Source organism: Equus przewalskii, chromosome 1, assembly GCF_037783145.1.
Source record: "Equus przewalskii isolate Varuska chromosome 1, EquPr2, whole genome shotgun sequence".
NCBI classification, from domain to species: Eukaryota; Metazoa; Chordata; class Mammalia; order Perissodactyla; family Equidae; genus Equus; species Equus przewalskii.
Window position 1 is genome coordinate 104,921,108 of NC_091831.1, and position 22,747 is coordinate 104,943,854.

A 22,747-nucleotide genomic window follows, 5' to 3' on the forward strand; every position below is an offset into this window, starting at 1 on the left:
TGCAATGAATATGGGGGTGCATATATCTTGTTGAGTAAGTGTTTTTGTTTTCTTTGGATAGATACCCAGAATTGGTATTGCTGGATCATATAGTACTTCTAGTCTTATTTTTTGAGGAACCTCTATACTGTTTTCCATAGTGGCTCTAGCAGCTTACATTCCCACCAACAGTGCACAGGGGTTCCCCTTTCTCCACATTCTTGTGAACACTTGTTATTTCTTGTCTTCTTGATAATAGCCACTCCAACAGGTGTGAGGTGGTATCTCGTGCTTTTGATTTGCATTTCCCTGATGCTTAGTGATGTTGAGCACCTTTTCATGTACCTTTGGCCTTCTGTATATCTTCTTTGAAAAAATGTCTGTTCAGATCCTCTGCCCATATTTTAATTGAATGGTTTGTCTTTTTACTGTTGAGCTGTATGAGTTCCTTATATATTTTAGATATTAACCCTTTATCAGATATAGGCTTAAAGACTTAAAAAAGCCCCAACCCCTGGGCTGAGATTTAGACCTCTTTTAGAGAAAGTGTGGCTGTGACAATAACATATAGCCTGCTGGTGGTGAGGAAACTTGCTAGATGGTTTAGGCTGCAGTTGGTGTGTGTTATCAGCTCACTGCTACAGGAGGGTGTTGGTTGTGGAGCTGGTCTGCAGGAGCAGCCCGGCTAGTAGGGAGGCAATTGCCTGTGAATGTGGCAGAGCTACTGCCGAAGTGGCCACAGGGTGGTGAAACAGTTGCCTGAGACTGGGTGAAGCTGGTCTGTAGAAGTGCATTGCTGGATGGGGAGAGTGTGGCCTGAGGGTGCAGCCAGAGCTGCCACAAAAGTGGCTTCTGGGTGAAGAGTTCGTACTTTGAGAATGTGGCTTGAGGTCGTCCAAGAGGCCTGCAGAGGTGAGTGCCACTGGGCCTTGACTCCTGTGCCGAGTGGAAAACTGAAGGAGGACTGGGCAAAGGAGAAGTGTTGACAGGGTCCAGCTGCAGTATGGCGTAGAAAGTAGATTTGGAGCTGAGAGACTAAATTGATAACTGGTAAAGTTCAGTATTATAATTTTGAATTTAAATTGTTAATTTAAAGAAATTAAAAAATGAGAAAAATTGTCTTTTATATTAATTCGTGTATTATTCTCTCAGATTTGTTTTGCCTGAAAAAAGTCTTTATTTCTCCTTTTTTTAAATTAAACTTTTTACTTTGAGATAATGGTAGATTCACATGTAATTGTAAGAAATAATACAGAAACATCCTCTAGTTCCCACCAGTGTTCACGTCTTGCATACCTATAAGATCACCACCAGGAAATTGACATTGGTACGATCCACTGATCTTACTTGTTTTTCGTCATTTTGTGTGCACTCATTTGTGTTTGTGTATTTAGGTCTGTACAGTTTTATCACGTGTAGATTTGTGTCATTGCTGCCATGGTCCAAGAAGAGAACACTTCCATCACTGCAAGGATCACTTGCGCTACCCTTTTGTAATCACACTCCCCTCATTCCCCAAACTCTGGCAACTACTATTCTGTTCTCCATCTCTATAAGGTTGTCATTTTAAGAATGTTATATAAATGGAAGCAGGGGCTGGCCCCGTGGCCGAGTGGTTGGGTTTGCGCGCTCCGCTGCAGGCGGCCCAGTGTTTCGTTGGTTCGAGTCCTGGGCGCGGACATGGCACTGCTCGTCGAGCCACGCTGGGGCAGCGTCCCGCATGCCACGGCTAGAGGGACCCACAGCGAAGAGTATACAGCTATGTACTGGGGGGCTTTGGGGAGAAAAAGGAAAAAATAAAATCTTTAAAAGAAAAAAATAAATAAATGGAAGCATATAGTATGTGACCTTTTGGTACTGGCTTTTTTTCGTTCAGCATAATTTTTTTGAGATCATTCAAGTTGTTGCATGTATCACTACGTGCATGTATCAAGTTGTTCATTTATGTTGCTGAGTTATATTTCATGGTAGGGGTGTAATGCAGTTTGTTCAACCATTCACCCATTGAAGGACATATTGGTTGTTTCCAGGTTTTGGCTATTATGAATAAAGTTGCTATGAACATTCATGTACATGTTTTTTCTAAGTTTTCATTTCTCTAAGATAAATGCCCAAGACTGCAATTGCTGAGTCATATGGTAATTGCACGTTCCTTTTTAAATTGAGATATAATTCATGTACCATAAAATTCACCCTTTGAAAGTGTACAATTCAGTGGTTTTTAGTATATTGACAAGGTTGAGCAGCCATTACCACTGTCTAATTTGAGAACAATATCATCTTCTCATAAGAAACCCATTAGCAGTCATTCCCTCCTTTCCTCACTCCCTAATTAGCTCCTTGGTGACCAATACTCTACTTTTGATTTGTATGGATATGCCTATTCTGGACAGTTCATATAAATGGAATCATACAAAATGTGGCCTTTTATGTCTGACTGCTTTAACATAGCATGTTTTCAGAGTTCGTCTATATTGCAGCACGTTTCAGAATTCATTCCTTTTTCGTGGCTGAATAATATTCCATTGCATGGATATACCACATTTTGTTTATCCATTCTTCAGTCAATGGATATTTGGTTTGTTTCCACTTTTTGGCTATGGTAAATTATGTAACTATGAATGTTTATATAGAAGTTTATCTATGAACGTATATTTTCGATTCTCTGGGGTTTATACCTAGGAGTGGAATTGCAATAGTAACTCTATGTTTAACCTTTTGAAGAACTGCCAAACTGTTTTTCAAAAAGGCTGCATCATTTTAAGTTCACCAATAGCGTGTGAGGATTCTAATTTCTCCACATCCTCATCAACACTTATTGTCCATCCTTTTAATTATAGTCATCTTAGTAGGTGTGAATTAGTATGTTGTAGTTTTGATTTGTGTTTTTCTAATGACTAATCATGTCTTTTCAAGTGCTTCTTGGCCATTTGTATGTTTTCTTTGTAGAAATGTCTGTTCAAATCCATTGTCCATTTTAAAATTATGTTTATCTTTTTATTGTTGAGTTGTGAGTATGCGTTATATATTTAGGATACTAGATCCTTATCAGATATGTGATTTGCAAATATTTTCTCCTATTCTGTGGTTTATCTTTTCACTTTCTTGATAATTTTTTATTTGGTTGCTTCTGTTTTGGTATCATATCTAGGAAACTGTTTCTAATCCAACGTCATGAAGATTTACTCTGTTTGTTTGTTCGCGTTGTGTAGTTTTAGCTCTTACGTTTGGGTCTTTGATCCCTTGGAGTTAGTTTTTGCATACGATGTGATGTAAATGTTTAACTTCTGTTTTTGCATGTGGGTATCCAGTTATCTCACCACCATTTTTGAAAGGGCTACTCTTTCCCCATTGAATTGTCTTGGCGCCTTTGTCAAAATTCAGTTGACCATGGACACATGGGTGTGGTTCTAGATTCTCAATTCTGCCCCATCGATCTTTTTGTTTACCTTTTTGCCAGGACCCCACAGACTTGATTATTGTAGCTTTGTAGTAAGTTTGAAATTGAGAAATGTGAGTCCTCCAACATTATCCTTTTATGTATCATGTTTTAAGTGTTAAGTCTAAGAACTCTTTGTCTTAGGCCCTGAAGATTTTCTCCTGTTTTTTTTCTCTTTCTCTAAAAGTCTTATAGTTCTTTTGTTTTACATTCATCTCCGTAGTTTTGAATTTTTTTTTAATCTTCTGGGACTGCCGTTCTTGGTTGCCAGTTTTTCTTTTCCTTTTAGCATTTTCATGATGTTCGTTGTCTTCTGCCTTGCAAAGTTTCTGGAGAGACATCTGCTCTCATTCTTATATTTGTTCCTCTGAATATAATGTGCCTTTTTTACTTGGACTACTTTGAAGAATTTCTGGTTTTGTTTCAGTTTTTGGTCAGGAAGATTGGCCCTAAGCTAACATCTGTTGCCAATCTTCCTCTTTTTGCTTGAGGAAGATTGTCCCTGAGCTAACATGTTGTCATTCTTCTTCTATTTTGTCTGTGGGACACTGCCACAGCATGGTTTGATGAGCAGTGTGTAGGTCCATGCCTGGGATCTGAACCTGCGCACCCTGGGCCGCCTAAGCAGAGCACACAAACTTAACCACTACACCACCTGGCCTGCCCCAAGAATTTCTGTTTTTCACATTGGTTTCAGAGATTCAATTTTGATGTTTCTTGTTGTGGTTTTCTTTTTTCTTTTCCTTGATATTCATTGAGCCTCTTGGGTTTGTGTCTTTATAGTTTTCATCAAATTTGGAAATTTTTCGACATATCTTCAGATATTTATTTCCGTACCTCTATCTCTGGCCCCCACTTCTGGGACTCTAATGTGTTTGTTAGACTATTTAATAATGTCCTGTAATCACCGACACTCTGTTCAGTGCTTTTCAGTCTTTTTTCCTCTCTGTGCTTCATTTGGCACAAACTGTTTTCTCTATCTCAGGGCCAGTGATATTTTCTCCTGCAGTGTTTGATATGCTGTTAATCCCACCCAGTGAAGTTTTCACTGCGTTGTTTTTTTGATCTTTATAAGTTCTATTTGGTTCTTCTTTATACCTTAACATTTCTCTCACAATGTTCATATTTTCATTTAAATACCTGAATATAGTATTAATAGCTATTTAGTCTTTGTTTACTAGCTCCATCTCTCTGTCCTGCTAGGTCTGTTTGTATTAACTGGTTTTTATCCTGGTTAATGGTCACATTTTCCTAATTCTTGGTATCTCTAATATGTTTGATTGGATCCTGGACCTTATAAATTTCACCTTGTTGACTGTCTGGACTTTGTCGTCTTCTTTTGGTTGTGCTTTGTTCTGGCATGTGATTATTTGCAGTTAATCTTTCATGGCTTGTCTTTACCCTTTGTTAGGACAGGGCTAGAGTGACCTTTGCTCTAGGGATAACTTAGCTCTATTACCCAGGCACAGTCTTTCCAGGATCTCGTTTGAGTGCTTCAAGTGATCAACGAGAACTTCGTACCCTTGCTGCTCAGAACTTGAATGCCTTCTAGCCCTGTATGAGCTCTGTGGACTGTTCAGCCGATAGGTTTTCAGGTACTTTTTTCCTAGGGTCATTTTAGAATTCAGCTAAGAGTCAAAGGATCCCTTACTCTTAAATATTTGAAGTGCTTTTTTTTAAGCACCCTCTCCTCCAAAACTCTACCCTGTAACATTCAGCTGCTTCAGGTTCCCTGAATTTTGATGTATGTGTCTGTAATTCAGTGAGACTTCCATACTTGCAGTCCCATTTCTATACCACTGTCCACAGTTTGCCTCTAGGCAGAAAGCTAGGGATGTTGTGTGGCTCACCTCAACTTGTTTCTTCTCTCTCAGGGAACATAGTCCTAGTTGCCTATTGTCAATATCTGAAAATGATTGTTTCATGTATTATATCCAGTTTTCTTGTTTCTTATAGCAATTGGGTAAATCTGGTCCCTGTTATTCCATCATGTCTGAAAGTAAAAGTTATCTTCCTTTAATTTTTAAAACATATTCGATAACCTTTTTATTTTAGAAAAATTTTATATTTACAGAAAAGTTGTAAAGATAATACACCGTTCCGGTATACCTCTCACCCAATTTCTCCCATTGTTAACATCTTACAATTCCATGGTACATTTGTCAAAACTAAGGAACTGACATTGGTATATTACTGTTAAGTAAATGTCTATATTTAATTTTATTAAAAAACTGCCAAACTGTTTCCAAAGTGGCTGTACTGTCTTACATTCCCACCAGCAATGAATGAGAGTTCTTGTATTATTTGAGTAGAAGACCATGATGAAAACTAGTTACATTGAAATACCAACGTTTCAACTGCTCTGAAATTACAAAAATTAAGAGAAGTGACTTAAAATTGCTTAGCCTTTGATTACAAATGACTCATGATAACAGTAACAGTTATAACAATAGTAACAGTAGCATTCATGGAACTCTGACTGTATACTAAGAGCTTTATTTACATTTATTGATTCATTTAATCCTGACAACATCCCTTTGTTAGTAGTTGTATTAGCCTCTGCTTCTTTTTTTTTCCTGTGGAAGATTCACCCTGAGCTAACATCTGTGTCAATCTTCCTCTATTTTGTATGTCAGTCTCCACCACAGCACGGCCCCCGATGTGTGGTGTAGGTCTGTGCCCAGGAAATGAACCTGGGCCGCCGAAGTGGAGCACACCAAACTTAACCACTAGGCCATGGTGATGGCCCCAGTCTCTGCTTTTAGAAATTAAGAAACTGAGAAGTTCAGTCATTTTCCCGTGGTCTGTTAAGATGCAGGCAGTCTGGTCCCAGAGCCTGCTCTTTGATCCACTCCCCCAACGATGATTCTTGGTTGCTTGCACATCAGCAGAATTCGAGGAATTGAGATGGTGTTTCAGTTGGTACAGGATGGTTTTGGACACCTATATTTTGAAAACGACTGGTGATTCTAACAGATAGCCAGAATTGGGATCATTCTGTTCTACTGTATTCTTCATCTGCATTATAAGGTAGATAAGCTTAATGTGTTAAAACATAGTTTTAAAGTTCAATCATAATAGTGAGTACTTTAGTTCATACTTTGACTTGGTCATTTTAAGGTCCTTTTTTATGGGTAGAACTTGAGTTGCGGCAAATATTTTGTGGATAACTGAAAAATCAGTTCTCTTTTTGGTGTCTAGGCACTCTGGCTTTTGTATAACAAATGCAAGTGTGTGTGTGTGTGTGTACACTTATTTACATGTAGTCTTTTTGCACAAAGAATAATTATATATTTCTTCCTAAAATTAATGTTTAAAGAATATTGATTTTAAGCTATAAAGTCATTTCATATATACAAAGCAAGGAATAAAATGTAGAATGGTATAATTATTTAAATTGTGTTAGACCTAGTAGCTTAATACCTACACAAAATTGATTTACTCCAGCATAGAATAATCTTCTTAAGTATATTAATTTTGTATCTTTCTTATTCAGTATCATTGACATTTTAACATTGATATTAGGCTTAAAAAATGTAGAAGAAAATTTCAAAATTCTATTGAAAGAATACTTTATGAAGATTGATTTATGAGGCATAATAAATAAAACGGGTTTGAAAATAGTTTAGCAAAATCTAGTTTTCTGGTTCAAAATCAATGATGTAAATTAATTTTTAAAAATTATTACTATGTGATCTCCAGTGGTCACTATTGTTTTGTTCTGAATAGTTGGCCGCTGCTGATTGCATCCAGTGTCCACTAGAGTGCGCTAAAGATACATCTTTGGGAAAAGTGTCATTTGTTTAGACTTGCCTGGACTTGTCAGCCTGGCCTTGTTGCCTGGACTCTTTTTTTTTTTTCTAAGAAAAGAGTTTGATTTTTTGTTTATAAAATTCCTTTTGCTGTGAAATAAGTTCTGTGCCTTGACAGTTGAGTATTTCTACAGATATTGTAAATGATGAGTATTTTATCTTTCCATTCTTGGTTCTCAGTGAGCATGCTGGCTGGAAATATTGTTGATTTGATACCTTTGTGAAGTTATCCTTTAGAAACTGAAAGTTGCATTTTCCTTTACACAATAAAGTGTTGATTTTTAGTTACACAATAGATGTTTTTCTGAAAACCTGAAAATATAAATGAACTAGAGGAACTAGTAATTTGTTTTATGAGGTTGAAAAAGATGCCTCATAATTTGTCTATTGTGTATACTTTTATTTTAAAATAACAGCTAAATCAGTAGTTTCAATATTTGAAATTCCAGCATAAAATATTATCTCAAACTATTATTGTCACAGTTATCTGTGACAGCCGTATATTTTATGTGGATGCACGTAGAGTAGGGTGTAAAAGGAAGTTTTGGTCCCTTTATATTTGATAAATTTCTAAGTGAGCATTTTACAAAGTGATTATGTAGCAAAAGTACTGAATGGTAACAGCTGCTTTTGCTCTTTTCCCTCAGGTACCTTCACTCCAATAACATAGTTGTGGTTCCGGAAGGTAAGTGGGCTTCCAGTGGTTAGTTAGGAGATGCTGTTCGTTACGCTTTGCTTTATAATAGTAAAACAAATGGTCTCTTTAAACCTATTTTGGCTGGCGTATTAGGGAATTTTAACTATAAAGGATCTTTTATTTATTAGCTTCAAAGCTTTTTTCCTCTAATTAGTAAGTCCAGTTAGAAACTATGATTAAATAAATAATAAATCTAAAATAATTATAGTGGTTAGATAAGTTATTATTAGAGAAATTGTTGTTAGGTAATAATAACATGATAATTCTAAATTTATTAGATCCAGTTAAGAATTTTGGGTAGATAAAAAAGACCTTATATATTATTTCCTAATTATTTATTCAAGCAATTTTTACATTGTTTTAATGTTTTTATTTGTGCTCTTTTTAGAGTTATTTATTTTATATCAAGATAGAAGCCTTATCACTTCCATACAATTTAGTTCCATCTGTGTTTTTACTATTTTGTGAGCAAATGAGATGGGGATGTTAAGTCTTAAAATATTTTAACTTGGACTACTTGCTTTAAAGATTGACGTAACACTTGGGTCAAATTCATTTTCCTTTACCCTTCTTTTCTCTTTGAAGCCATTGGGTCCCTTGTAAAACTCCAGTGTTTGGATCTTAGTGACAATGCCTTAGAAATTGTTTGCCCAGAAATTGGTCGTCTGAGAGCTTTACGTCATCTTCGATTAGCTAATAACCAACTGCAATTCCTACCTCCAGGTAATCATAGTCTGTATCTGTAGCACACAATAGTTTCTCGTCTATTAGAAATCTGTTTTTATTCATGTATCTCCCTATCTGTCTAGGCAGTGGACTTTGGATATATTTGTAAGTATTTCATTGTGCATTTGTATGAAGATGAAACTAAGGAATGTGGGTGAAAGGTGACTAAGAGGCCGTTCCTTGATGCAAACATAAGAAGATGGCGTTTATGTTTTTGAGCTACACTTACTACAGTTGTGCACTGAAACCAGTGCCCCTTCAGATCACTGCCCTGGTGAAATATTTCTACAAAAAACTACTTCTATTCTGAATTTCACGTAAGAAAATTTAGATGAACTTTGCATAACTTTGTAATCATTTCAGAATCCAAAAGACAGAGACGTAGTGTTTTCTCTCATTCTCTAGTGAGGTAATTGATGTACATTAACTTTGATTTAATAAGAAAGAATACTAGAATTTAGTAGCAGAAATTAAAGCGTCCTAGAATTTTCATTCTGCCTACTGAACATCCTATCAGATTATGATGTACCTATAGATAGAACCAAAATCCTGCATTCTCCTGAGCTACTATTAAACCTTTTGACTTTCTTACAAGGGGCATTCAGAGACCTTCCTTTGTGAATCCACACATTTGCAAATTCCACTGTCATATGTCATTTACCATATAAAGAAAAAGGTCAAGTCTGATTAAAAGAATAAAAAGCTTGTGCTCAGGTATTGCATGAAAGTTACTCTGCATTCAGGAATGAGCAGAGAAAAATAAAGATGACACATTGGCTGGGATTATTTCTATTTAATAACTCAGGAATGCCAACCAGTCTTTTAGTGTATCCAAGTGAAATATGTGACTCAACCAAAATTACAAATTACTGCCTGTCGTAGATCTTGAGGGTCACATGAGAATGTTAAAACTATTCATATTAAATCCATGAATGAAAAAGTCTTTGTGATTTAAAAAATTATTTCTCCGAAGTTTTTCAAGTACAGAAATTTCTAAATGAAAACATAATGGCTGATTAATTTTTAGACTTTATGTGCTTCCCTTAATATATACCTTCAATATTGTTTGTTAAGATGGTACTAGTATAGCAGTGGCTCTGCTTAAAAAATAATTTTTTAACCTCATATGAGTCTCTTATTTTTTCTAACTATAGTTAATACAAAAATTTTCAGTATGGTGTAGGAATATGGTCTTTGCTTTAGAGTTTATTGTGTGTCATCAGGCTCAATGGTGTTTCATCATTCTAGTGCTCATCAGGTTTACATATTCAGATACTCAGGAAATTAGATTGTCTTTTACTGATTGCCTAGAAAAATGTATCAGTAAAGACAGTACTTTTAGTTTTCATAATATTTTCATATATGAAATTTATACAAGATATAGTGTAGAATCAAAATGCATGCATGTAATATTGTATTTTAAGCCCCTTTTTATATATGTTTAAAGAATATATGAGAAATACAATTCTCTGTTAAACCATTGTTCTCTATATTCTATTATTCTGTCTTTTCCTGTAATATAAGAATGTTTTGTGGTAGAATGTGGCCATTTCCTTCCATTATATACTCTCAGAGGTTAAGAATGTACTACTAATATCATTGACTGCTTCCTAACAACCAGTGAAAGATATAGGTTTTTTCCTGACTACTTTCATAGAATTTTTTATTTATATCTCAGCTGTTCTATAATAGATTTGAGGCATTTCTGATTTTATTTCTCTAGCTTATTTCTGTTGTCTGTGTTTGGTTTTGCTTGTTTGGAGTAAAATTGTATACAGTAATAGCTATGTATTTTGAATAGAAACTTTTGATTCAGCCATATACAGATTTTTTTTCTTTCTAGTCCATCATGAGTAGCAAGAACTAGATCTTCCTAATTATTTGATCTACTTTATTTATCTCTTTATGAGGTAATTTCAAGTGTTATGATTTGAATGGATGAGGAGCTAGGTACGCATCACCCAAATATTTGATCATGTTTAGGAACATATGATGGAAAAGTATTCTAACTGTAGTAAAAAAATGGTGAGGAACTGCCATGTTGTCTCCATTTGATGACTGTGGACACTAGTTGATATCTGAATGGTAACCTCTCCTGCATAGTCTCTGCTCTTATGTATGGACTTCTTACATGTTATTTAAAGTTTGGAAAATTTTGCATCAATATTTGAAAAATTTGAAACATTTGAAAATCTAAATGGATATAGAGAGTTTTTAAGCTCAAACTTAAGAATGGACTACAGGGTTTTCATGAACACTTTCCAATTTTATGCACACTTTGATGTTTGTGCATACATACGTATTGCTATGAGGAAGGTCCAGTGTTTTCATCAGTTTCTCAAGCAGATCTGTGACTCAAATGGTTGATTCTATTAGGCTGTTTGCCAATATCCATTTTCTGGGAATATCCCTTTCTCCCATTCTGTTGGACTGCAGAATAGTGCCATTCTCCTACCATGTGACATTGCTTTCTATCCACGATCGATTGGTCCTGGTGTAGGTGCGTGACCCAAGCAAGACCAGTTCTTTTCCTGGGAATTTTGGAAGAGGCTGGCGGGAGGAGAAGGAAAGAGAGGAAGAGAGAGCAGGAGAGGCAGGAACAGAAAATCAGTCTCTTTCTCTCTGGGCTTCTGCACAATGCTGTCGTCTCGTGAGGTGCTGGTAGTAGCCATGTGGACTGGGAAACAGGAGAGAGAAAGATGCAGCGGACACACAGAGAGAAGGTGAAGGCAGAGACTTTCTAAGTTCTCATTAGTGCCTCAGTCACTGGTGCTGTTCTTAGGGCCCAGAGGCCTTGTGCTTCGCCTAGCTCTAGTTGGCCTCTGAACTGCAGCCAGAAGAGCTCCACACAACATGGTTGCCCCAAAGGCTTAAAACAGCCTGACTGGGGTATATGATTAATTGTATCTTGAACTCTCCTATTTACTTAACTGTCGTGCTTTAAAATTACAAAAGCTTTATTAATAGTAGGAAGTCCAGGGTTAGTAGTAGCATGATCTGTGAAGTGGTTCATTCTGTCACTTGTTTTTTTCCTTTTTACAATATGCTTTGCATCCTTTCTATTAGATGTCTTTTTTTTTTTTTTTTGCCTCCTGAATGCAAGTAGGTTTTTGCAAGGTGCAGAGAACACTGGCATGGAGTGGTGATTAGATACAGGAATGTGGAGACAGCCTATAAAGAATATGTTTTTAAGTCAGTGTAGGGGAGAAAAAAATCTCCTCTGGCTTCTTAAGCCTCCAGCTGGGCCTAAAAATTAAACTGACATAAAACAGATTAATAGGAAAGTATGCAAATTTTACTTAGTAATTTTTTTTTAATTGAGATCATATTGGTTTATAACATTGTGTACATTTCAGGGATACATTATTTTATTTTAGTTTCTGTGTAGACTGCATCGTGTTCACCACCACTAGTCTAGTTTTCATCCATCACTGAACATATGCACCCCTTTACCCTTTTTGTCCTACCTCTACCCACTTCCTCTCTGGTAACCACTAATTTTTTCTCCTTATCTATGTGTTTATCTTCCACATATGGGTGAAATCATATGGTGTTTGTCTTTCTCAGTCTGACTTACATAGCTTAGCATAATACCCTCAAGGTCCGTCCATGTTGTCACAAATGGCACAATTTGGTCTTTCTTTATGACTGAGTAGTGTTCCATTGTATATATACTACATCTTTATCCATTCATCTGTTGATGGACACTTGGGTTGCTTCCACGGTCTTGGCTATTGTGAATAATGCTGTAATGAACATAGGGATGTATAAATCTCTTTGAATTATTGATTTCAAGTTCTTTGGATAAATACTCAGTAATGATAGCTGGATCATATGTTACTTTAAATTTTTGAGAAATCTCCATACTGTTTTCCATGGCTGCGGCACCAGTTTGCATTCCCACCGGCAGTGGATGCGGGTTCCCTTTTCTCTACATCCTCTCCAACATTTATTTCTTGTCTTGTTAATTATAGCCATTCTGACTGGTGTGAGGTGATGTCTCATTGTGGTTTTGATTTGCATTTCCCTAATAATTAGTGATATTGGATATCTTTTCATGTGCCTGTTGGCCACCTATATATCTTCTTTGGGAAAATGTCTGTTCATATCCTCTGCCCATTTTTTGATCAGATTGTTCATTTTTTTGTTATTGAGTTGTATGAGTTCTTTATATATTTTGGAAATTAATCCCTCTTTGGATGTATGATTTGCAAATACTTTCTCGCAGTTGGTGGTTGTTTTCTTAGTAATTTTTACATATACATGAAAGGCTTCATGAGAAAAATGAAGACCCAAAGAGTTAAAGGCGAATGCTTATTTACTAGGTTGGACAGAGTAATAAACTGTGAAAACATGACAAACAAAGGGCTTTGGGTTAGGACAGTTAATTGTGGGAAAGTGACTAGGGAGATAAAGGTTAGTTTAACGGAGTTTTGTTTGTACAGATTTCCCTCGGCCTCAACTCCCTGTCTCTGGTGCTAAAAGTTTCTCCCACCTGGTCCAGGGAGGGTACCCTTCACATGGGCTTTTTATCTCCTGTTTTCAAGAAGTAAAAGGAGGGTCAGAGGGCCCTGTTTGCATCTCCCACTTTTCAGTGCCTTTAACTCAAAATAATCATCTGCCAGGGGGGCATATCTTGGCGTGGCATGCTCTGAACTACACCATCCACCACGATGGCAACTAGAGCTTAACCCTGTATAAAACACATCCCTCAGAATCATCCCGCTGAAGTGCTGAGAGACCTGAGTATTTAAGTGTCAACTCCAAGAAGTTGTTGATTCAGAGTTCCTGGGGTGGGAAGGTGAGTGTTCATTCCCTGGTACTTCTGGGATGCTGCATGTGTACACATGTGGACGGAGCAGACTGACGTGGTAGGTCTGAGTGGTACCCGTGGACCTCTGACAAGCTTCGACAGACATCATGCACCATGGACTGAAGAAACATGCTTGATACGACTGCTTCGTAAATCTTCCTGACTTGATCTTAGACCCCAGCCTGAAAGATAAGGCTAATTTAATAGTATAGGTTTAACTTGGTTCCAAGATGAATAAATAATTATCACTCAAAAAAAAAGTCTTCCTGGCTGAAATTATTAAGTCATGGTCTATGGCGTGAGAACTTTAGCATCTTGAAGAACTATTTTTCTGAGCAGACCCAGTTCCCTTTTTTATTTCAATAACTTTGTGTTTTGTTTGGTAATGAGTATTGGTAGTTTGTCTCAAAATACCATAAGGAAAAGGTTAAATGAATATTTTGACTGATTATTTTTTTGCTGCGATATTTAAAAAATTATTTAATTTTTCTTTATTTTTTGTAACTAAAAGTTGTATGTGTTTAAGGTGTATGATGTGGTGTTTTGATCTATGTGTACAGTGTGAAGTAATTACCACAGTAAAACTAGCATATCCATCACCTCCCATAGTTACCTTTTTCTCTGTGTGTGGTGAGAATACTTGAAATTTACTCTTAGCAAATTTTAAATATACAATGCGTTATTTCAGTTTCTTTAAAAAAATTTTTTTCGTTATGGAAAATTTTAAACACAAGCAAAAGTAGAAAGAACAGAATAATGAGCCCACATATACCCAACACCTAACTTTAACAATTATCAACTCATGGCCATCTCCTCTCCTGTATTTTTCTTTTAATTTTTGTTCTTCAATATTTTTGTCCCCTCTTACAGTTTTTTTAATCAAATTAAAATTTACATACAGTGAATTGCACGAGTTTTGACAAATGTGTATACCTGTGTAACCAACCTTTGCCTTACCCTAGGATGTTCTCTCATGCCTCTTCCAGTCAATCTGTTTGCCATAGGCAAACCCTCTGCTGATTTTTATCACTGTAGATTAATTGGTCTTTTATTGAAAATAATATAAACATATACATAACATGAAACCATATAATATATTCTCTGTGTCTGGCTGCTTTCACTTAAAATAGTGGTTTCAGGATGTATGCATACTATTGCGTGTATCAGTGGTTCATTCTTTTTTTATTGCAGAGTAGTATTCCATTGTATGAATATACACTTTGTATATTTATTTTCCTCTTGATGGACATGTGAGTTTTTTCTAGCTTTGGGCTATTATGAATAAAGCTAATATAAATGTTCTTGTGTAAGACATTTTATGGGTATGTGTTTTCTTTTCTCTTGGGTAAATACCTAGGAGTGGAAATGTTGGTTCATAGGGTAGGTATATATTTAACTTTATGAGAAATTCCTCAGTAGTTTTCAAAGTGGTCATACCATTTTACCCTTCTCCCAGCAATGAATGAGAGTTCTAGTTACTTTGCATCTTTAGCAATATTTGGTGTTATCTGTTTTTGACTTTTTGTTTCCTTTAGCCATCCTAATGAGTGCAAAGTTGTATTTTATTGTTGTTTTAATTTGTCTTTCATTTAATTTGCCTTTCCCTTTTGACTAATTGTGTTTAGCACCTTCTCAAGTGTTCATGGGCTATTCCAAATCTTTTTTGAATTGTAGGTAGTATCTTCTTGCTTTACAAACCAGCAGCCAGCTTTAGGTTCTGAAGAATTCTCCTTGTTTTCTAGTTCAGCCCTTGCTGTCTGTGCCTTGAGAGCTCTTCCAGTCCTGCTGCCCCGTCATTGGCTTGTGTGGAGTGACTGTGGCTGCCCTGTGCTCCGTGGAGGGGATTCTTGACTCTGAGAAGTTTCCTTGGCTTTCCTCTTGCCTTCCATCCCATAAGTCTTCCTTAGCTCAAAGCCCAGAGCACGTTGGGGAGATTATCCCAGTTCTCTTTTCTTGCCTCCATTTTTGGTGAAGACTGCTGGGAGAGAGTTTGTGTGTGTGTGTTGGGGAGGGGGAGGTAGTTAGTACAGTCTGTCTGTCTGGCGCTCCTCTGGATGCTATGCTAGTAGGCCAGTTCACTCACAGCCCTTCAAAGCTGGACTGGTTTCTCTCTGGCCCTTGTCTCTGGCAGAGTCCTTGTTTTCCTGTCTCAGTCAAGGATGATAGCAGCAGGGGCGGGCAGTCATGGGGCAATCTTTTAAAATGAGCTTGTCACTTTTTGGAGTTGATTTAAGTTTCTTGGAGTCCTCAGTCTCTGACAGGTTTTTAAAACTATAATTAGGTAGCTTATCCAGCTTCTAATTGGTGTGAGTGACAGTCTCTTTTAACTTTCTATTTTCAAATTGGAATGAAGTTCCCCTCCCCCCACGACAGCTACTACAATTTGTTTTTGATCCTCTTTACCTCCTTTCTGTCGGCTTTGGGATTACTTGAATGTTTTAGTGTTCCATTTTGTTTCCTCTGTTGACTTTTCTCTTGGGTTTACAGTATGTACCCTTAACTTACTGCACTTCACTTAAGATACTGTACCACTTCATGTAAACTGTAAGACCCTTCCCATAGTATGCTTGCATTTACTCTCCTTCCTTTGTGCTGTTGTAGGATATATTTTACTTGAATATATGTTGTGACCTCTACAATATAATTTTTTCAACAATCAGTTGTCTTTAAAGGAAATCAAGATAATTTTAAAAAATTCTTTATATTCACCCATATATTTACCATTTCTTGTGTTCTTCATCCTTTCCTGTGTATCTGTTTTCTGTCTGATATCATTTCTTTTCAGCCTGAAGTTTTTCCTTTAGTATTTCTTGTAGTGCAGTTCTAGTGGCAATGAATGAACTATCTCAGTTTTTCTTTATGTGTAAATATCTTTATTTCACCTTCTTTTTTTTAAAGAATATTTTCTCCTGGATATAGAATACTGGGTTGACAGGATTTTCTTTTTAGCACTTTTAAAGATGACCTTCTATTGTCTTCTGACTCCATTGTTTCTGATGAAAAGTCAGTTGCAATTTGTATAATTGTTAGCATGTATATAATGTCTTTTTCTATGGCTAAAGTAAGTTTTCTCTTTACCTTTGGTACTAACAGTTTGTCTGTGATGTGCCTTGATGTAGGATTTTTTTTTATAGTTATCCTTCTTGGGATTTTGTTGATTCCCTAATTGAGAAGTTTTCTGTCATTATTTCTTTAAACCTTTTTCTGCCACAGTTTCCTCTCTTTCGGGAACTCCAGCTACATACATTTGATATGGTTTCACAGGTCATTGAAGCTTTGTTCTTTTTTTGTGTGTGTGGAAGATTAGCCCTGAGCTAACATCTACCACCAAAACTCCTCTTCTTGCTGAGGAAGACTGGCCCTGAGCTAACATCCATACCCATCTTCCTCTACTTTATATGTGGGACACCTGCCAAAACATGACTTGACAAGCAGTGCATAGGTCCGCACCTGGGATCCGAACCAGCAAACCCCAGGCCACTGAAGTGGAACGTTCAAACTTAATCGCTGTGCCACCAGGCCAGCCCCCTTTGTTCTTTTTTTAATCTTCTTTTTCCTCCTGATCTAATGGTCAGATGATATCTGTCGATCTGTCTTCTACTCCATGAACTTCTTTTGTGTTCTTCAGTGTGCTATTCGTTAAGTCCCTCTTCCCCTTCTCACAGCTTTTTGCCTTTGCTACCCTGTTCTGCATTTTCCAGGCACTTCAGCTACCCAGACTCTGATCTCAGGGTCTTTAGCACTGTGAGTTGGCTGCATTCTGCTTGGTTCCTACTTCCTTGTTCTGTGGCCAAGAATGGGCCTGTTGGCAGAAAGCCAGATCCAACACAGGGCTCACCTCTTGTATTTCCCCTATTTCAAGGATCAGAGTCATGTGTTTTCTGTCCATTGCTTGAAAACAGTTGCCTCATATATTTTTGACTACTTTTATTGTTATATTCTGGTGGGAGGCAAGTCTGATGTCAGTGACCCTGTCATGTCTGGAAGTAGAAGTCCTATTAGATGCTCTTTGATTTTTCATCTAATTTCTTATCTGAATTCTTTTATATATATAACTTATGTACTACTTAAACATTTATATATTGCTTTCTTCTACTTCCAGTATTAAAACTTTAACATTATTTGTTATGGAACAAATTTAAACCCATTTTATTCCAAACGCTTTTTCTAACTCGATTAAGTAAAATTCAATGATCTATTATGAAGAAAAATATTGTGCACTTACCATTAAAGGATTATTGGGGGAAGATTTCCATCAGTGCAGAGCTGCTTGCCAAACACTGTGTGATTCACTCTTGGTAAAGACCACAAAGGCCAATGGATGTGAGAAGAGTCAGAAGAGCCAACTAACCCCTGATGGTCAAGAGAAGCCTGATGTTTCTGTGATTCACATAAACTCCCTGTGAATTCCCACGAGAGAAGGTTTTGGTAACAAACAACAAAATGTCACCAGGAGTCAGAAAAGATGTTGCTTACATCTGGCATATAAATCAGCCCATTTTTTTGAAATGCTTTTGTCCTTGAAAAGTTGTTTTGCATACCAAAAAAGGAAGGACTCTTTTAGCCTAAATTGAAAACATTGAAGCAAACTGTGTTGTACTTTAGTGGATAAAACATGCACACACACAGAAATATGTACTACATATAGCTAGCAAGAATTGTTCCTAAATCTCAGGCTTCAAGTATGGTCACATTTATTATTTTTTCTCCAATTGAGCCTCTCTGGCTTTATTGAAAAGAAATTTGGTCTGTCTTCTTAGATCTGTCCTGTTGCCGCCTCAGTTGTCCTGAATTCTCTGTGCTCATTGGTCTAGTGTGGAGGTAGGGAGGAGCAGACCAGCCTTCTTCCTACAGAGGACAGGCCTCCTGTGGGGCCTGGTGACTCTGGGGCTTCCACTGTCGCTTGCTAGCCCATCTGGTGAGACTTCCTTGGCCTGGCCTGACTGCCAGTAGCACAGGTGCCGTGATTCTTCAGAGGTGTGGGCTCCACTCCCGTGAGCACAAGCCTCCTCACAGGTGCTCCACATTCCGTTCCTTGGGTTACAGTTTCTAGGGTTCCTGGGTGGCAGGAACACTGGGTCAGCCCTGTTTTCATTGTTATTTCTTCCATTGTGCCTGCCTCCTTGGTGATCAACTCAAAGGGAGAATACAGCAGCTTTCTTTCTGAATCCTTAAAGTACACAGAGTCCTATCGTGCCTCCTGCCCCTAAGTATCAAGGTTATTTATCCCTTCTTACCCCCGTTGGGTGGATACCATAATAATTTGGGGTGATTTGCCCTTCTAAGGAGACAGCTTTTCACTGATTCCACAGCAGTGCTGGTAAAATACCTAGCTAGCACTATTCTCACTAAGAAAGAATCTAAATAACTAATCTCTAGCAGAGCAGCCTCTGGTATCACCAGGCTATATATATGTATATATGGTCAGCAATACAGGTAAGTAGCCCTTCTCTATTTTGGGGGGTTATCCACATGACCTGGGGCACTTACTGTTTCAGCTACTTAACAAAAAATACCAGTTCAAAGTACTATGCTGCGTGCTAGAGGAAGTGGGGCAATGAAGGTGAACAAGACCTGGATCCAGGCTTCAAAGGAACTGATAATAGTTTCTCGTCTAATGTTTTAAACTGTGCACTTCCAAAGAAGAGACTAGATAGACAGGAGAGAGAAGTGTTGAGTGTGTTAGTAGTTGGTCATTATCTTGGTACAGTGCCAAGTGCTTCAGATACCTAATTTGACGACTGATGCGTAGAGGGATAAAATCTAGCAATTTGCCTGCCCTTAGCTTGCTAGATGACCACTGAACAAGTGAATAAATTGTCTGCCAGAGTCCTAAACTCACATTCAGAACTTGTTCTTTCAATGTCTCTTACAGACCTAAAGTTACTTATTTATATCTTTGTAGTACATATAGTACTTTATTAGTAAAGTAACTTTATACTATAGTTAAATGTATGTTAGTAACTTTATACTAACATACAGATTTTTATTCAGATTTATACGTAAAATTATCTTGGTATACTACATTAGATAAAACACATAGATTTCTCAGAAAAACATATTTTTCCTGTCAATACTAATACGTATTATAAAATCTGGTTACAAATGGAGCTAAAACTTTAAAATTTTATTTACAAACTTTTACAAGTTTTGAAAATTGGACAAAAACCTTAGAATAAAAATGGCCATCAAAATTCTTATAAAAGGAAAAAGTTTTGTTTTCTGGACCATGCATCCTTCTCAGTGTCAAATAATACAGAAAATACTCCTTTTTAGGAAAGATGTGAAGGGAAATGGTGGAAAACTTGCCAGATGTCTGAAAAACAAGTTCATTGTGATGATACTTTTAAAAAAAGGCAAAAGGAGAAAAGTTGGTCCCTCAGACTTGGAAAGCTTCTCCCATCAATCATACTACTGGCTAAGGCATGTTAAACTCCTTTCCATGGACCATTCCTTTGTGGAAAGATTTAAAAGCCACTAACATCATAACAGCAGTGATCCAATTTGAAATGTTAAGGGGAATACTTCCAAATTCACTTCACACGCAGGGCTGCTTATGTTTCCTTTCTATGTACGATTAATTTTCTACACCATGGGCTGTTACACACTTGGTGCTCTGTGGGAACTGTGAAGACAGTACTGAGGTCAGTGGAAGAGGATTTAAGGAGAGGTCATGCATGATGGGAGGGACTGAACTAATGTGTAAGTGGTATGCAGGAGCTAATGATTTGGCTATTTTCCATTATTTTGTCTTTGAAATGTGTCTCTTATAGTCTATCATACACATTCCTTCCAAGATTCTCTTTGTAAAATATAGATTGCTAAGCTACTTCACCAATTAAATCCTTCGTTTAAATAATTTGTCAAAAGTGTTTGGTTGCCATGATGGAAGCCCATACTAGGTTCGCGATCATTTGTTTATTATGAATACCAGGAATTAGGAATATTAAAAGAAAAAAACTGATGAATATAGAAGTCTTCTTAATCTTTTGGAGTGAATTTTCTTGAGAATTTATAAAATGTATTTTCTTAGACACAGCCTATTAATGGGAATTCATAGATTTAATTACTATTTTTGGATTTAAAACAACTTGCAGTATTTTAGAGATGGCGTGGAGTCATTTCTATCAGACCTTTTGATATCTTGGCAAAACTTGGGTTCATAGTTTATTTTTACTAAAGAGCTCTCAAGTATTAAGCATGGTTTTTTAATAGAGTGATTTGTTATGTTGCATTTATTAACCAATCTTAGGAAAAGCAAGTATTAGATAGAGAAACAAAGATTATGTTTTCATGGTTATTTTATAGCTTTAGTTGATTTTCCTTCCTTGGTTTCAGGATCTTGCTATTTTGTGACATGATCAGAAAATGATGGTTTCATATCAAACAATGTAATTGTGAAGAAAAATTAACTGGCAGACTATAGTTGATGTGTTGAAATAGGTACTTCTTAAAAAGTAATGTCTTCAATATGTAAAACATTTTGTTTTAATTTTTTCATATGTCTTTGAACATGCTTGTTGCTTACTTCATGTGTAAATTATTTTATCTTGTTAAAGGTTTTAATTTAAATCAGATTGTCCATTCTGCAAGTAATTTTAAATTTAATGATTGTTTTAGTGAATGAAAAGCTTTATGATTTGCCAAGGGTTGATGTAATAAGAAGTAATTAAACAAAATTTAGTTTGATATGTTACCAAACTTACCCCTGCTCTCCCCTACAATTGACAGCACAATTCTTTGTTTAATCCTTTTACTACTCCTTGTTAAAAAATCAACATTTTAGTCAGATACGTTGATGTTTTTAAGCAATTTATTTTAGTTTTCACTGTGTATTTATTAATAAGGTAACAAGAAAACTTGAAGTCAAAGCTGTGGCTATGGAAGTGATGAAGGGTTCAAAAAGAAATGTCCTTGTATGCTTATAACAAGTTATCGTTAGTTGGTTGTGTCTCCTTACTTCTTGGCTCGATCTGCTGACATCCCTACTCCTGACTTATTCTGAAGGAGAATTAACATCTGCGGGTCTGTTTTGATGACTTTTTTCTTTTTAATTTCAGAAGTTTGGTATTCATCACTTGAGTGTGAACTTATGGTACCAATATTACTGTCTTAGTATTTATTTTCTTAGGAATAACAGGTTTTGTAGACGTCATAATACTTACTTATACATTTAGGCACTAACACGAATCCATTTTTCTTAAATGAGATCACTTTTCTTGTGATTTCTTAGTCATCACCGTAAAATGTTGAAATAATCAAAAGTAAAAAATGCCAAAAGATATATACGGATGTTTAGAGTAATCTGAGAATTTTTCTTTCCTTCATCCGCTTTTACCTTCTTTTAAAATATAAATGTATGTTTTTATGAAGGAGAGTTCAAGTTTCTTCTAAGTACAATAAGATTAAAGTTTTAATTATTAAATCTTCAGTCGAGTAATCAGATAAATAGTCTTACAATGTCCTCTTTGCATGCTTTGAAAAAGACGTTTAATCTATAGCAGAGCAAATGTGCATTGGAAAACATTTTTTAAAGTATGCACAGTTATGCATATTGTTGTGTCTATCCCAAGCCCAAATTATGGTTTCTGTGGTACAGCTCTGCTATCACCTGACGTCACTAGGAGGCTGAATACTACTCATTGAGGAGACAGTTCTGTATCCCCAGTGCTGTGCGCATAAGCAGTGAAGGAGCGATCACTGATACCGTCTCGTGTGCAGGCAGGGTCGTCTTTCAGTCTTACACCCATGAGGGGAATCCTCAGAGATAAATTTCCATGACTTGTTCGCTTAAAGTGAAATGATCCAGTGGCATAATTGGATAATTTTACACGTATCAAATCCCTAAATTATATAGCAACCTCAGAACCAAATATTTATATTTTGTGACTGATATATTATAGACTATAGAATACTGTTAATTTTAAATGAAAGGGAGAACCAAATATTTATATTATATTTTGTGACTGATATATTATAGACTATAGAATACTGTTAATTTTAAATGAAAGGGAGAAATGAAAGCTTTAATCTTTTTGTCTTTTGAGATTCTTATTATAATTGATGAAATCAGCTCCATAAATCAACAAATAGTAATAATTTTACCTCTTCTGTGCTTTGTAAGAATTTTTTTCTAAATCACCAATCACCATATATATTTTATTTGAATGTTTTTGGTTTGCCTGTGATATCCTGTGATATTGCTTTTGAACTTTATAGGTAAAGCTGTTTAAGTTTCCTACACCTGGAATTCCATGAAGCTTTAGTAACTGAACTTTCAA

General features: G+C 36.3%; 1 protein-coding gene across 14 annotated transcripts in view; it reads left to right on the forward strand.

The window, feature by feature from the left end:
* The window catches only part of LRRC28 (leucine rich repeat containing 28), a 157,292-nt gene that overhangs the window by 31,575 nt on the left and 102,970 nt on the right, over nucleotides 1–22,747 (forward strand). For 13 of the 14 annotated variants that reach the window (XM_008532916.2, XM_008532922.2, XM_008532918.2 and 10 more), the window contains 2 exons: nucleotides 7,878–7,915; nucleotides 8,513–8,650. In XM_008532916.2, coding sequence (XP_008531138.2) covers nucleotides 7,878–7,915; nucleotides 8,513–8,650 — 176 coding nt within the window. Of the gene's footprint in view, nucleotides 1–7,877; nucleotides 7,916–8,512; nucleotides 8,651–18,510; nucleotides 18,903–22,747 lie in introns of those variants that run through there. The other variant, XM_070619682.1, reaches the window with a different exon arrangement.